The 17,308-nt window shown below is 37.1% G+C and overlaps 1 protein-coding gene across 5 annotated transcripts in view; it reads right to left on the bottom strand.

Moving 5' to 3' along the window:
* ubr3 (ubiquitin protein ligase E3 component n-recognin 3) overlaps nucleotides 1-17,308 on the bottom strand; it is a 36,232-nt gene that overhangs the window by 12,110 nt on the left and 6,814 nt on the right. For 3 of the 5 annotated variants that reach the window (XM_067516957.1, XM_067516958.1, XM_067516961.1), the window contains 14 exons: nucleotides 16,742-16,827; nucleotides 16,513-16,654; nucleotides 14,186-14,282; nucleotides 12,979-13,120; nucleotides 12,602-12,706; nucleotides 12,336-12,506; nucleotides 11,389-11,421; nucleotides 10,064-10,509; nucleotides 9,048-9,136; nucleotides 5,450-5,599; nucleotides 4,775-4,908; nucleotides 3,285-3,395; nucleotides 2,702-2,902; nucleotides 1,878-2,014 (listed from right to left, as the gene is read on the bottom strand). In XM_067516957.1, the coding sequence (XP_067373058.1) occupies nucleotides 1,878-2,014; nucleotides 2,702-2,902; nucleotides 3,285-3,395; nucleotides 4,775-4,908; nucleotides 5,450-5,599; nucleotides 9,048-9,136; nucleotides 10,064-10,509; nucleotides 11,389-11,421; nucleotides 12,336-12,506; nucleotides 12,602-12,706; nucleotides 12,979-13,120; nucleotides 14,186-14,282; nucleotides 16,513-16,654; nucleotides 16,742-16,827 (2,044 nt within the window). The remainder of the gene's footprint in view (nucleotides 1-1,877; nucleotides 2,015-2,701; nucleotides 2,903-3,284; nucleotides 3,396-4,774; nucleotides 4,909-5,449; nucleotides 5,600-9,047; nucleotides 9,137-10,063; nucleotides 10,510-11,388; nucleotides 11,422-12,335; nucleotides 12,507-12,601; nucleotides 12,707-12,978; nucleotides 13,121-14,185; nucleotides 14,283-16,512; nucleotides 16,655-16,741; nucleotides 16,828-17,308) is intronic. The other 2 variants (XM_067516960.1, XM_067516959.1) reach the window with 1 other exon arrangement.

A 17,308-nucleotide genomic window follows, 5' to 3' on the forward strand; every position in this document is an offset into this window, starting at 1 on the left:
TATTCTCCAATGTGAATGTCTCGTGCATATCTAAACATATTACTCCTGAACATTAATTTCCAAACACCAAAACAGTGAAAAAAACCTTTAACAAAGTACATTGATGGTGAAAACAGATACTGTAGGTATTACTAAAATAAGACTGATCTTGGGCTGTTTTCATTCTGCTGCTGGCCATTTCTTTCTATAGCCTTGGAAGGTGGGGACAAATCCTTAGGTTTCCTGGGAGAAAAAAGCAATTTCACATAGATAATGCAGGCACGATGAAGCTCCATCTGGCTTTTGCTGATAAGAGCACCCCTGTGACAGAGGAATTTTCCACTCCTCAGGCAATTTGAGCTGTTCATTGAACTTCAGAGAGCCAATGGGCACCCAGACACACTCAGGGAATATTTCTGTTCAGGGTGGAGGGCTGATGGAACTACAGCAATGGGTGGGCAAAAGGTCTGGATGGTTACACTCGAGGAAGGGCAAAGTTTTTGGAGTGGCAGTGGTGTGGATTTAGAAACCCCAAGGTAACATGGAGGGCAATCATTTCTCTTACCTGTGACTATTCTGTTGAGAAGATATAAATTCCTGAAAAGGGACTGTGTAATTTATTTTCGAGATTATATTTCAAGCTTATTTGCCAGAGTGTGTGTGGAGGACGGCATGCACTTAAATTAAATTGAACTGGGACATCGCAGCTGAATCTTATGTGTCTAAGTAACTAGTTAGTAGTAGCAGCACTAGAGTAGTTAGACTTCTAGTCCACCCCAAGGTTACCAAGTCACAATAATGTAAAATGAAAGAATGGCAGAACATATATGAAAAAGTTATCACTGCCAGTACAGTACCAATGACAAGTAAGCAAAAAATAAAATAGAATATACCTTCACTGCTCACTGAACAACTTAAGCACTTTCAGGACTAAAAACTATGGTTAGGGTTAGGATGCACAGAGAATCACTGGTATTCAAGGTAAAGACTGGCATTAACAGTTGAGGAGACAACTTAGCATTTATTCCACTGCTCACAACAGTTGATGTGTGCATGTGTATAAAAATATGTGAGGTGGTTCAAAGACAGGAGTTCCAAGTTTAGTCACTGCCAACACAAAGGTCACTAGCCATACAAAATTGCTTTGAGATAACCAAATACAAAAGAGCCATATTCATGCACAGCAACTTCTGAAGTAATACTTCATTACATACTACTCAATTATAACCTTTTTCCAAATTTGTAGCAACTCCCCCTTACATTTTGGCTAAAGGCAAATTTATTTTCACCAATTATACTGTTGTCTACTAGAGTACTATGGCTTCAGATACTGCAGTGCTTTCCTTTTTACACTCAGCTACAGCCTGCCTAGAAGTTAGAGGTCTAGTCTAGAAAAATTACACAAGAACCTCACTTCCAAGATGTGTCTGAAGATTATATCTATCAAAATGGAAATAAAATCTGTGAAAGAAAGGCACAATCCTGGTCCAAACACACTTAAGCTAGGGGAATGCAACAAGAAAAGCAACAATTTATACCTATATAAATTACTAGCACAGGGATACTAGGACAGCTCACACTATACAGCAATGCCTTTACCAAGATAATGTGGCAATTCTTGATTCAGTCAATGGGGACGTCTCATTACCAGTATCGAGCCCAGTACTGCTCTTGTTGAACCTGTACTCGTACTCAGAAACCACACCTCATATTCATGGGCATATTCATACCCTTAAGCATTTAATTACACATTTTCAAATGGAGAATGTAATATTATCACATCACCTCCAAGAATAAGGATCTATACATTCCATAGATGGGACTCTGCTAATAGAACCCTGCTTAGCTTTAATTTCTAGATCCCTTTCTGTACTACTACAGTGCACCTCTGCTCTTACCTTGCTACGGAGTACATGAACAGGAAATCGTTGTCAGGGGAGCCAGGGTTTTTGCCATAGTCCATGTATTTTTTCTGGGTGGTGTTCTTGATATCTTTGATAACCAACTCCATCTCTTTACTCAAGTTGGACTCGGTCTTGAAAAATAGGAACAAACTACGTAAACATTCTTTCTAGAATGAACTTTGAGGTTTGGCATAAAGGTTAGCTCTTGAACGTAAACTTGTAAAGAAACAATCTTCTATGTCAATTTCAGGTTACATGGTGTATGGTATCTGCATTTCATAGTTTTTGTTTGTTTGTTTGTTTTTTTTACACACACAATTTTAAAAAAATTTACTAACCCTACTAAATTACTTATCCCCTTGGGTAATTTGAATAAGACTAGAATGTAATTTGTAATAGATAAAATGTGCAAATATTATATCATCATCATCATCATGTAAAAAAGTATACAACTCTAAATATTTTTCATTTTCAATAAAATGAAAACACAAATGCCTATCACAACACACATAAATTACAATAAACATTTAAATGTAATGTAATCCATCCATACAATCATACAATTAGAAAGGCATGTTATTTATAAAACAAGTGCCTGCTTTTAAATTCCTCTATAGAAATGTAGTCTCTCTGTTCTACTACCCTGTTTACAGTTCCATGAAAAGGTCAACTCCTCCTATAATATGTTGTAAACTGTATATACACATTAGAATCGCTGCATATGGTGCTACCAACATCTAAGCAACTGAGGTGACAAGCGTTTTTAATGCACAGCCGTTTAAAACAAACAGGAAATCCTGGTTTAATGTAAAACTTACAGGGAAAAGGCCAAGTTTCTCCTGAAGATCTTCTACCTCCTTTATAAGCACACGCGTTTTCTTGTTTGTGGGTGCGTGCCAGGTACCAGCCTCTGTGCCACGCCCGGGGCGACAGGGAAGGACACTATTTGCAAACTGTCGACACAGTGGGCAAGTAAATTCACCCTTGTCGACAGAGAAACCTTGGAGGACCTGATCATTCTGAAAAAACACAGAAGTGGTCTGATTTTAATAAAATGTGGCCCAGAATCTTTAGTCCATAATACTGCATCTACAAAAGTAAAACACCAAGAAAAGCTCTAGTACAACAATAACCTTTATGAATTTATCAGTTGGTTTAAATAATGGTGATAATATTTGTGCCCACAATGCTATTATTTTGTGCAAATTCTACCTATTCAAAAGGTCAAAGACAATTTCCAAATACTTAATTTCTAAAAATATACTGTAAACAATCTTATTTAAAAAGCTGTAACTATAAAGTGTTTTATATTGACCTAACTGATGGTTTAATCAAATGTTAAAGTTTTTATGGATTGATAAAATTTTTTCTAATGGCTTTTTGACCCAAGCTTTCTCTTACCCTAAGAGACTCCATGTATGACTTGTGGCAATCTATATGCAAAGTGTGTCCACATGTCTGGACATAGACACCCCCATCCCAACCTATTGACACAGACTGCAGACATGAGCTCTGCAGAATTTGAGAGAGAGAGAGACAGAGAAAAATATATAAATTACACCATGTAAAAAGATTATCAGGTATTCAACCCCATTATATCAAAGTCAACTAGTGCATTTGTTGTTTTAAAGTTGGCATAAGGAATGTGAAGAACAGCAAATGGAAGTAGGTGACAATAATGGTGAATACATTTTTTGCTGTTTTCGTTTCAGTATTATTGTAATATTACTTTTCCCCATAATACTGCAAGCAGAGTAAAAAGGTATAAATAACATTAAGTAATATTACAGTTGCTCCCTCCAAAAACAACTCATTAAAATGTTATTTGTACAAACCTCTTAAAAAACTTATTAAGACATTAAGCACAACAATGCAAAGCTTGTGAGGATACATACTAACTAAGAAGAGCCCTCTAGAGTAGATGGCTGTAACCCTTCAATGGCTAAACTAAAACTAGATTATAATCATCAACAGCAGATCAAAACAAGACACAAAGAACTAACAAAGCTTGTAGCTGCATATGTAACAACAATAAACAATAACAATAAAATGTTGCTAATTTTCACCATAGACTCTCCGTCTCCGTATGGATACTAATAGACAAGCAATATAATGAGTAATACAACAAGTAACTACAAGTAATACTAATAATTTTGAAAAGACTAGTAATATATTATTTTTTATGAGCTCAACATGGATTATCTTTATGTAGGAGAGGGCAATATCTGAAATTTATTAGCTGTATCACAGTTTATCCTCTGTAGGAGCTAGTAAATGACTACATGGCAAACATCCAAGTACACACTTTTACCTCATATTTTAAGCCGCTGGCATGAGACTTGCTTTGATCTTGCCACTATGTAGCAACTCTGAACACCCAGATTGGATGAAGTGTCACTGCAGTCCCAAAAACCAAGTGAGACCTCCTCCCTACTAAAATCATCAGCTGATTTTGTTTTGTTTTTTAAAGTTATGATTTAGGAACTTCAGTAGTGTATATTTGAAGCATGGATAAAATCAATATTTGTACAATTTTCACAGAGAATCTTTGGCACTAATACATGATAATCTAAGTAAAAAAAAAAACTAATTTAAAAAGGCACAGGCACACATGCTAGCCTGCACTGCAAATATAAATACATTCTGTGAGAAAAACTGCAATATGGAGGTCTAATCAATTGTTTAAATTTATTCAAAAGAAAATAAAAACTGTTGTCCTGTTTTAAATAGTTTTGTTAAATTTTATCAGGTTGCAAACCACTAATATAAACAAGATTGTTTTATTATAGAAATTTGTCACAGGGACTATTAGAATCATTATACTTGTATGACTGTTTGCAAAAAAGGGTTAAATTGAGGATTTATGAATATTTTTCTGTCAAAACACCCACGTCTTTAAAGAACCGTTGCATAAGCATGAGCCTGACATCATGAGCCACTCCACAGGTGTCTGCAGGGTAGATGTGCTCATCATCACTCGTTGGTAGCTTCTTAGCCTCATTGCTTTTGCAGCGATGCCCAAGAACTAAAAGACAGAAGTCAATGAGCACAAACTTGAACTACTAAATCCTATGTAGTAGTTCAAACAACAAAAACAAAAATCTAGTCATAGTGATATCAAACTAGAAACCATTTACACTTATACTGGTTCTGCTTGCCATGGAGGACAATTTAACTGTATACAACAGTGGATCCACTGTTGGTCACTTTAGATAGACATTTGATATTAAGGTCAGATTTTCCCGAAGTTTTACAACATGACTAATGATTAATCAAACATGCCATTTTTTTGAAAGACAGTGAATAATCCTCCTTCATCAACAAAAATCAAACCCTTATAATAGCTGGGTCCGTGTACAAGTGAGCAGGGATCAACATGAATGATAAATGAGCCAATCAAAAGAACACTTAACATGCCTATTACAATCTCATCCAATATGGGGGTTGAAAGATGCCAATATAGGAACAGAATGTGATGTCTGTAAAATACCTCGTTAATTTTGCCTCACTAGGTTCCAAACTGTTAGCTAACAGTGGAAGTGAAAGAGTAGGATGATGGGAAGTACCTGAAGATGCTTGGAGGAGAACTACTAGGCCAATAGGTCGGTCCTCAGTGGAAGGTCCGCTCTGGCCACAGATCACACAGTCATAAAGAACCTCAGACTCCATCACATCAGATGCTCCTAAATCCATGGCTGCCTCAGTGTCTAGAGGTTCTGTCACCAAAAAAAAAAAAGAAAACAAAAAAAAACAACAACAAGAAAGAAAGAAGCATTTAAATCTGTTTGTAACGGCTTTCTCACAATAATTAAAGAATAAACACCTTTCTCCAATAATTAATAAAATCTGGAAAAAGAAATTAGCTGTGAGAACAAAAACACAGGCCTAGAACAACCCCATACATGGATCTGAAAGAGTTACAGGATCAGTGTACTGTTTAATTTTCTTTACTGCCTAATAACATTCTCAATCATTTGCTGGTAAGGTCACTAATACTAAAGACCCTGCGCATCAAAGCTGCATAATGGAAGAGTGCACCACTACTCTTGTTAGCTAAACTTTTCTGCAGCCTTTTCCCAGCATACATGCAATCGTTAGCTCAAGTCTTTCTTAGTATTCGAGATGTAGTCTTGACCTTTATGGTTACCCTTAATTGCTAATTTTTATTGACATTTCAGAGATTTGAAGTGTTCTTTATAGCCCCTCCTGCTTTGTAGGGATCATTTAGTTTTATTTTCAGATACTTGTCAATCTATTTAGAGGAGCCCATGGTTGCTTAATGTTTTAAGCATAGAAATGTCATGAGATGGTTGAGTTAATTCTTGAACCGCTCTACAAATCCGAGGCCTATAGCTTTAAGAATTCTATGTTTTAAAAGGTAGTTACCGTTTTATGAAACTTTTCATGAAAAAAGTTACATCGCATGAATATTGGAACAAACTAACTTCTCTGATGGCACGGGGTTGTGATTTGCTCAAAAGGTGCTCAAACTTTTAAATACAACTGTATATCCATAATAGCAAGTAGTTCATCTCTGTTATGTGACCGGCCAACACTTTAATTTAATTAATATTTCAAATTTAGGTTTAAATGTTAAGAATTGTGTTCAGTTTGAGCTGTAAATATTGTATAGAAATGTCAAGCTGTGTAGGAAATTGATTTATTGCTTTTTGGAAAAATATGTTCTCAGAGGAGGTCACTGTGTTCCTGGGGAAATGAAAGCTGTTTGCATTAGATGTCAACGCGACAGCTTTTGCCTCAGGCTTCCCTCAGTAGACAGAGCTACCAAAATGTGTGTGCACAAATGCACACAAAACATACTGTACAAATACAAGGACACACATTGTCGGTGCTGCTGTGCTATCCTTTCTGCATAAATATATGGCTCTTCTTTAAAAGTATTGCATGCTATAGGTTTGCAATTTGTCCTAATGTTATCAGAGTGGCTTCCTACACAAGCTCTTCTCAACAACACAAAGAATGAAACAGATTCAAAAGGGTCAATTCACTAAAATCATTAATTCATCATTTTTAAGTATTGCAGTTGAGTTTGGTTTAATTTGTTTGTGTTCTGACATATCAGTAATAACCGCTGCCTCCACCACAGTACAGGGGTGATGAATGTACTTTGTTATGTGATGCATTGAAATATTATATTTGAAAGTTGAAAGTTAGTGTTAAACTGTCTTTTGTGATAGCGTTTAAGGATTATGAACTGTAATACATGTGTCTGACATTAGGCTTAATGTAAATTTACTAGAATGTACTTTCAGAAAAGATACTTTGTCCTCTTTGAAGTATACTGTGAATTAAGCCAATGGGAAAGAGGACAGATAAGCAGTATATTATTTTCCTATGTAGAGTGCTGTGTCAAGCACTTAATGTTTATTCTTCATTGATTAAAAATTGAGTGGCTTCTTTGTCATAAATATGGTGCATATATTTATTGACCTTTGGTTTATTAAGTGACAAAATTTAGTTTCAAGGCAAACATCAAAACAAGACAACAAGTCCATCTTTACATGTAACATGTTTTAAAATCCTATGGCCCAGGTATGTTGTCCAGACGTTTCAATTATGCTGTAAGACCTAAGGCAAATAATGCCAAATGCTATATTCAATAACAATTATCCATATTTAAAACAATAAATCCTATTTGCATCCTATTACATTAGTACTTTAGTACAAGTAATGCAGAGCGAGCAGTGAGCTTGAGGTAAAGCAACTAATGTTAGCAGGAAATGTGCAGAAAAAGGTCAGAATTCATTCATTCATCTATCTAGAATGGTGCATTTGATCACAGCAGCCATTATTCATTTAGCAACCATGATGTGTCAGGTTGGGCCCTGAGAGTCCAGTCCACCATTAGCGTTTTGATCCTATGTCCCCTCAGCCAGCAGCCGCCCAAATCCCCACAGGAGCACTCTCTCTCAATTTCTCCTAACAGGCCCGCAGAGAACACAAGCATAAAGTCGACCCAGCGTCACCTTGCCCAAGTAAAAGACATGCCCCAGTATGGCAATGATAGGTTTATTTCGTTAAGTGCTACTGTAGTAAGATGTCCTTCAAACAAAAACTGGTAATATATGTTTTGAGTTTTTTTTTAACCATCTTGTACACCTATGTCAGAACAAACCCTGCTTGATGAGCAGTCTATCAGTGGTGGTTAAAAGCTGTACACAGCATATCTCTGCCTATTCAGTCCATGCTGATATTTTCATATTCAGTCCATGCTGATATTTTCATATTCAGTCCCATGCAAATATTCAGTACAGTTTAACAACTTCTTTTAGGTTTTGAATTGCAGATCTCGATTCTATATTTTTAATTAGCTAATGAAAAAAATGTATCATAGATTTTACCTAGACTTCAGAATTTAGCATTCTGAAAAACATTTACTATTGTTTCTGAATATGGTTGAAAATCACCGTACAGACATAAAATCCAACACTGAATTCTCTCTTCTGATGTTTGGTGACTGGTCAGCCTGTGCCCTGGATAAGCCTGTTCATCTTGTTCAGACCTCTGTTTTTACCATAAACACACTGGTCCACTGGATTACTGGTGGTTTTAGCTTCTGTATGGTGATTGTGGACAATCTGATTCATTTCGAAAATGGCCAAGTTATACTTTAAAGCGGCACACATAATAGTGTTTTACCTGGCTGTTATATCCAAAGTTTATATATATTTTGTTTAAAATGCGACATGTGGACAAAAGGTAATGGTTCCCCACAGCTGTGATTGTGTTGATAGGATGAAAGATGTTAGGTAATGAAACAAAAACTTAACCCAATGATCTAGATAAAATTTGTCCCAGGCCATGTTAAAAAAAACAAAACAAAAAAACCCCAACATCTACGGATGGGCCAGAGTATGCAGCTGAAGAAAAGTTTTAAAAGCAAACTGACAAAAATGTCTACATTTGACCAGGGTGTAGAGCCCCGTTACCTACCAATTACACATCTCATGTTATGCATTTGTGTACTAGTAAAGGATGCATTAGTTCTGTACATTTGCCCCATCACAGAAGCAAAACACCATGCAAACAGAATTTGGACAGTGGCTCCTGATGAAGTTAATAAAAATAAGTGCTAATAATTTAAAACTGAAACTGAAGCCATAAAATTGAGTCAACAGCTTAGAAAAACTCCTACTTTCTTACCAACATCCATAGCAGTTTCCATAAAACTCTTCTGTCTGGAGGCAAATTCTGCAAGAAGTTTCTGCTGTCTTTCTCTAGCCCTCTGACGTCTGAAAGAAAGTACAGAGTAAAACACAATTTAATAAATATGTAGCAATGCCAACCGCAACCCAGTATTTAACTTTAATTCAAAACCTAATTAAATGTAATGTAATATAACATATTCATTTAAATCAGCTACTGACAGAGTGACATTGCAAAAAGCACTGCCCTGATAGGATCATGGCAACAATCTGCCCTTTTTAATCGCCCTAACACTTCACAAAGGCACAAAATGTACAAAAGTACATTGTGCTGGGACAAAGGTTGTCATGCCATGATCATCCATTGCATGTTCATCAGAGAGAAGCAGGGGATAATACACCAATCAGCTAGAACAATATACTAATATGGTGTGCTGAACCTTAACCTGTAGGCTCACAGACCAAGAGCTGACTGTAAATTTAGTTTCTTATATGAGGACATAAACAAATCTTGACAGGAATATCACAGGTCAATAATTTTCACTGATGTCATCAACCAGCCTAAGAAGTGGGCACCAGCTTCTCACTGCTCTGGCCACACTGCTTTCTGATTGTTGCATTGGAAACAGATCTAATTATGTAAATGGGACTAATTCTACAAGTATTTTTGTCTGTGGGGTGATGCCAACCCCAAAGTCAGGCCATCATGGAATGATTCACTCCATCCTCATTAGAGAAGGAAAATGGGAGCCACTGTGGAAGAAACACTGAAACCATTAGAGATTGACTTGATTTTGAAAAACAGCCAATGGACCGCAGACACATTCTTGTACTCAAATACAAAGCTAAAATACATAAATACATTTAAAATACATATCTATAGATATCTCTATATAGAGAGATCTGTCTCTCACTCTCTCTATATATTTATCTATCTATATATCTATCTCAAATATCTGGATCATAGATTTATAATAATGCAAATGATGAAGTAACTGTACACATTTACATTACCTCTCTTCTTTATCCATAGCTTTCTTGTCAGTGGGGCTGTTCTTTTTGGGAGGCACTGGAGGACACACTTTTCCACAAATGTCCTGGATGCTACGCTTGATTTGGCAGCTGCGTGTGGCTGCCTTGGTAAGGATACGCTCGATGGCTGTAATCCCGTCGCCATGAGCGTGGCGACCTGTGTCCATATCATCTAGCCAGGATGCCGACAGAGAGTTATGCTTTGATGACAACTTTTGGTGGAGCTTGATGAGGAGGGACAGCATGCTCTCTCGAATCTCAAGGATCTCAGTCACCAACTGGGGTGGCGTGCCTGGTGGGACCCAGCGTGTTGAGGAGCTCTTGGGCCTGACAACCTGGCTTGCTTCGGTGTTGTTGCGGTTGATCATCTCCTGGAATTTCCTCCTGCGCTCTGCCACAAGGCTAAACACCTGAGCTTCACGCAGGTTCTGAAAAACAGCAATTAAATTTGTATGCTGAACACTTGAAAACATTCTTTTGTTTTTATATGGGTAAACAAAGTCTTGCAGTGTTAATGCCATTTTTTATGATCTACTCACTGAAATACGAGGCACAAAAATAAATATTGCCACACACATTGAAAATCATTATGCAGCTCCTGAGATATCAACCATCAAAACCAATACAAATACACTTTAATAACATATAAAAACAGAAGGGAAAAAAGAGGAAACATTGTGACCAACATCTCTTTAGTTTCCACCTGCATCTAGGTGGAGATCTGTCGATAAGTGCAAATACCTTCTCATAAAATGACATCACCATGATGAGAGAGACTTTGAGGAATTGGAGAGTTGCTTCTTTGCCATAGTTAGGCAGGTACAATACACATAAAAAATAAAATGCACAAAAAAAAGTTCAGCTTACAAATCACATATACCTTTGCTGACAGCCCGCAGAACAGCCATATTCCTGGGGAAAATTCAAATCATCCTCGTATAAAAGGCACACAAACCAGCTGAAGGATTGCCCTGACCTGACCTGACAAAAAAGACCTGAGCTGCACTGTTAAATAAACATACATCATATGGCCCAGTCAAGGCAACATCAATCATCCCGACATGCGGTTAAAAAGCATTTAACCAAAGCGGCATAACACACGTAATTAGTTTTAGCAGTCAAGAGGGAGGGAAAGTGCTGAAGCACAGCATTGAACACACACCATAACACATCAAGGCAGACCTCCTTTTAAAAAAATCAAGATAGACACGTGCAATGAAATTCTTTCAGAAGATAAAAAGCAGACAAATACAGTCAGTGGCATCAAAGCCATCAGCTTTTTTATAAAAATGGGTGCAGAAAGCTACCTCTCTCCAATTCCCTGTAAGGCGTCTGGAGTTCTGTGGAATGGGTGAATGAAAATCAACAATAATAATGGTGATATGAAAGAAGCACATGAAGGTATAAAGCATGTAAGACGACAAACATTTTAGCTTAAAGAACGTAAGTCCACCTTGTTTGTGCTGTGACCTTCAATTTCAACACCTGCAAAGTCTGACAGATTTCATATAAAGAATTGTGTCTATACACGGTCAGCAACCTTGTTTTGAATATTTTTGGGAAAACACCTATTTTTCCTGATGACCTCTAAAGCTCTTTAACACTTTTTTGTAATTCTTTTTGTTTAATCTGCACAAAAAAAGTATTTAAAACATGTTTATTTATACTACAAAATTGTGACTGTAGTTTCCACTGGTTGCCTCGCAATTTAAGGCTGATGAAAGGAACATGGCTTTGGTTGTGCAGGTTTGTCACTTGTTACATAGCAGCTTTTTATATTTGAACTGAACCACTGCAAATGGTGTAAAATGTTTGTACATCTATATTGTTTACAATGCCACGGTTTATTTGTTTATTTTGCTATTCATACCAAATTGTGGAAGCTGTGCTTGAAGAGCACTGCTGAAGACAAGGAACAAGGCTACCAGTACTACAGACCTAGCATGCTCTGCACTTATTGAGTGTTTATAGCTCATCAATTTAAAGTATCTACTGCCTATATATACAATCATATAAATAGTACCACTGCTGTGCTATTGGAGTGAGTTTTATTCCAGATTAATTCAAACCATTCAAACTAATCATCACCCTTAGACCTTGGGTCTCCGGAGAAAAATATCTTGGTCTTGAGAATTTGAGATGGCTAGCTTCATTACCCACTGACTTAATTCATTGCTTTTTGTACCAGTGGGTAGCACCCTGATAAAAACAAAGTCAGAGGGTTCAGAGAGTACAGAGATTACAGTCACTTTACCTGGCCATAGGAGGAAGCTTCAGTGCTGGTGCTGGGAGGGGCTTCTCTCTTCGCTTCAGGGGCTGTCTCAGGAACCCTCACTCTCACAAAGTTGATGACATGGTGCAGATTGGAGAGGAGGTTGGTGCCAGGGAACCAGCTGTCATGGCAGTGTTCCTCAATGCAAGGCTCCTGGAAAGGCAAGATACCAACATTGTTAGACACTGTTTTTAACACGTTCAACACATTAAGGAGACTGGTTGCAGTTCACAGCCCCTGTATATCACCTCATCCTCCTTGTTGTCTTCAACTTGGTTGTCCAAACCCAGCTCAATCAGGTACAGCACCATGCATAGCACATGCTCAGACATGTTCTGATGATCCATCCATATCTAGAAAACATTGAACTATTAGTTTACAAGTAAAACATTTATAGTTATATCACCATTTTGCAATTAATAATGTCTTTTAATTGTAATGGTTCAGAGAACAATGCATTTTGTTAGTAACTCAGTATACTTAATCTCTTGTAATATGTCCGCATCAATTAATTTCTATGCCATATTATGGCAAACAGAAGTGCTTCTGATTTAGCTCAAAGTTTACACTGAAATGAAAAGACCGCAAACTATTATATCACACAAACAGACAGTGAAATGTTCACCTTATAAAGGAGCGTGAATATCACTATGTGCAGGGTCTTGCAGTGCAGCAGCCTGATTAGACCTTTGTAACAAAAGTGCAGAGGGGTTCGCTCCTTGTAGGGTGGCCAAGGATTGCCAGTATGCATTCCAGACTGTTTCAAACTAGGTATCATTATAAACAAAAGAAAAAGAAAGCACATAACACAGTAATTATTACACCTATAAGGAGGTGTTTTAGTTTATAAATTTACACATTTTTTTACACATTGTTACGCCTGAAAATAAGAAAAAAGTTTTATCAAGTCACACCTAATATTGTTATGAGTTCACTGTACATTAGATTTGTGTTTCATTCGTTGCAACAGTAGAGCCATTAGGCAGCCATTGTTTACTCTATTAGTGATGATGGGGATCATGTTACATAAAACCAAGGCCAGCTTGACAGGCAATCTATCATATCCAAACAGTGTGAATGAGCAACATGTGGCTGGTATTATATTCAGATGGTGGCAATTGTTACTTCAGTGTGTCTCAAGGAGAAAAACTGCTTGACCCTGTCTGGTTTGGAAAAACAAAGACTGGTCAAGAAAAGGGTAAGCTGCAAATGAAAGAAGTAAAATTAACTACACAAGAGATCTATCTACACTTTCAATTACAGTTAATCCAAAAACGGCCTAACACTCATTATAACAACCTTATTATCACAACCATTTCAAGCAGCATCCAATGCACCCACTGAGGGATCCTTTCGGTATAATTAGCATCTTCACAAGTTCTAACCTCTTAAAGATCATTATTTTCAGGCTATCTCCTTTACCTTCACCAATGTGTTTGTTTTAAAAGAGGTCTATTTCACTATCAAACAAGAAAGATTTCCTCAATTCCATTACAATTTAGCCTGAAATATTGATTTTTCTTGGCAGCTATCTAATTGCAACCAACAGAAGCGCAGAGTAGACCTGACCTTTCTGTCTCGAGCAGGTAAGCGTGTTGACCCTATGACACTAAAAGACGCATGACACCGACTGGCTTTGTCAGGGATGGCAGAACATGAAAATGTTAGAACAAAACAATAAAATACTGAAAGTGGTAAATGCAGAAAAAAAATTATATTATGTGATAGAAAGGCACAGGTATTTTAAAAATAAAAAACAGTGCTAATTAAAAACCCTAAGTTATATAAATAAACCATTTCTTTTGATGAAATCACAGCAACAGTTAACTTACAATGCTGAGTATCTGTCCATAGCTGACTGGACATCACGCCGATAGACTGTTCTGAGAACGACCATGATGGGGTCAAATTCTTTCTCCCACACCTCCGCTAGTTGAGAAAAAGTACAGAAATGCTTTATAACCTCAGGTGCAAAGTGACTTTGATTCTCTTTCTTCTTAAGTTCCCCTTCTCTGTTTAAGTGGTGCAAGTCTGCCCCCAAGTGGTAAGCTAAGGACTAATGCTCAGGTGTTTCAGTCTGGCAATCCATTTCACTAATTTCTACTCACAAATTATAAACTAAGAATGTGAACTAATTTTACCAGAATAAATAAACTATAGTTATTTTCTTACTAGAGCACAATTAAAGCTTCTATACACAAAACCTGGTAATATGTTAATTAGTAGGCTTTTTTTTTTTTTTAAATACAGTTGGTTCGTTGAGTTTTGTTGAATTAATACGTTTTTTGGGAATTGGCCCTTTGTACACCTTGAAATTGATTTTAAAAAAGAAGCACTGATGTGAATGGAGTCAAGACTTTAACTGAACGGGTTTCATTTAAGTGAGCCATTGGCCAAACAGGACTTAAATCCATTTTGGTAGAACAATGGACCAATGGAACATACGGCTGACAAGCAATTGCAAGGCAAGGTGTGGCCTGTTTAACTAAAATGGATGATCACAGAATTCTTTCAGTGGTTAAAGGGCTCTTCTTCACAACATCTACTCAGGTCAAGAAAACTGATAGGAAGCATATTCATTTAGATGGACAAAAAGCCGAAACATACAGGGAAAGCTACTTAAGGGTTTCTAAAGAAAACAAAATGGGATATTGTTTACAGGACATGGCAGTCACCTGGGCTCAACCCAATAGAGCTTAGTTTTCACTTACTGAAGACAAGATGGAAGGCAGAAAGAGCCATAAACAAGCAATAGCTGTCAATGAGTTTCACACTTCAATTATTCCCTGCAAAGGTTTTTTTTTAATCCAAGTATTATAAAAAAAACCTTATGTTTTTAATCATTTTAGTTTAAGTCAATATTTGAGTCTCAAAAGATTGCTGTAATTGGTAAATAGTGTTTTAGTTCCAATTTAATGTGGTGGTGCACAGAGGCCAAATGCCAAAAAAAACTTATAATTTTCCCAATAATTATGTACATGACTGTATTTAAAACAAACAGAAAATGTATTTATTATGTAAATATTAAAATTGCAGCCATGTGATTTGTTTATTACATAATCCACTGTACCAAAAATGTTCTAAAACATTTACAGTATGTGTATTCACAGATTTTTGCTTTTCCCGACAAACTGGAATACACAATTCCCTGCATATTTCAGTCATTGTTAATCCCAGTGTTGGCCAGCGGGGGGAAGCAGTTAGACCTCGACCTCTCATCTGTGCCCCAGTTGCAAATGACACACAGAAGACATATAGCAATCAGCAATCTTGCAAACATTTACATTTTGTTTAAATACAATAAACTTTGGATTTAAACCCAAGCTTTTTCCTGGGGCATGCTCAGACTTGAAGTCTGTGATACACCATGCCAATTTTTATATTACATTTATTTAGACAGGTCACTGCTAATTCAGGCATTGTGGCACAGGCGTTCCACCACAATTTGAAATGCCAAATATCTGCCTTGCCCAGTATCTGTAGTGGAATGTACTTCAGGTCTGGCAGCTCTTTACTGACTCAATTCAAGTCATATAAAAGCTAAATGCTTTAGAGTATTTTTTTTAAATCATTCATTCAGAAAAGAATTTTGTCACAGGCCTCTGACCCTAATTACTAATAACACCTGAAAGTCATCAAATTACTTTTGATTTCCATGTTGAAAGGAAAGTACTCTTTTACTTTAGTTCAACACACAGAATACTAGAAATGTACTTTTAATTGCACGGTGCTTCCATGACAATTTTCATTCATCCATCCATTATCTGTAACTACTTATTCTGTTCAGGGTCATGGGGGGCTGGAGCCCATCCCAGCTGTCATAGGCCGAGAGACATGGTACACCTTTGACAGGTCGCCAATCTTTCACAGGGCCAACACAGAGAGGACATACACAGACTACCGTTCACACTCACATTCAAACCTACAGGCAAATTAAGAGTCCTGTGGATAACACACAAGCATTACACAGAAAGCTGCAACCTTCTAGCTGTTAGGTGGAAGCACTAACCACTCCACCATTGTGCTGCATTTCCACCACAATTTGAAATGCCTAATATCTGCATTGTGAGATTTCTCACAACATATGTTCAAACAGTTCACCTGCTACTAGTAGCAGTGGTTGGTTTGTAAAGAATCAAAGTGATCAGAAGCATCCTACCTTTGGGTGTGTACATGCCCTGTTGCATGGAGCCTCCAGGTTCAAACACTGGTGCTTTGAAGTCTGCCACAGCAGAGAGCATCTCCTCAAAACTGCAACTTCCTGGTACAATTCCACTCTTGGGGTTAGGATTCTCAGGAATCTAAGAAAACATTCTTAAGGAAAAAGCTTGCCCTGTATGAATTGTACTATAGTTGCTGCTTGTGTTTTTATAAAGTGTGAAGGATACTAGGTCTAAGAGTGCACTGTGTGTACGGTCATTCATACACAGCTGCGAAACCATCTCAGCTCGTAGGATCTCATCATCTGTCATCCCTGTTAGAGAGAGTAGCAAAAGCTTAAGGCAAATTGACAATTAAAATGTTTTTAACTTTAGTGGTTGAACAAATGAAAGAAACATCTGCCAAAAAGCACTATACTGCAGAAAGCCCAGATATCATTAAGTGTGGTTAAAAGGTTTACAGCTGGGAGGACTATAACTTTCTTTAAATACCAGTCTAAAGTGGTGGTGTTGCTTTTGGTTAAGAGTTTTTACTAGAAAAAACACTGCTACCACATAGAAACAATTTTTGGCACCGACAGCAGTATTTAAAGTTGAAAGACACCTCTTACTTCATACATTCTTAGGTACATATTTTACTACTAAGGTGCAGAGACCAATAACACCTGCAGCATGTTTTCATTGTCCTGTCATCAATTTAAATCATAGCAATCAAAAACAAAAGTGGTAAATATGAGAGCACTCTAGTATATTCTTTGTGTGGGAATCACTGGAGTTTAAGATCCTATTTTATTT

Source organism: Channa argus, chromosome 9 (assembly GCF_033026475.1).
Source record: "Channa argus isolate prfri chromosome 9, Channa argus male v1.0, whole genome shotgun sequence".
Taxonomy (NCBI): domain Eukaryota; kingdom Metazoa; phylum Chordata; class Actinopteri; order Anabantiformes; family Channidae; genus Channa; species Channa argus.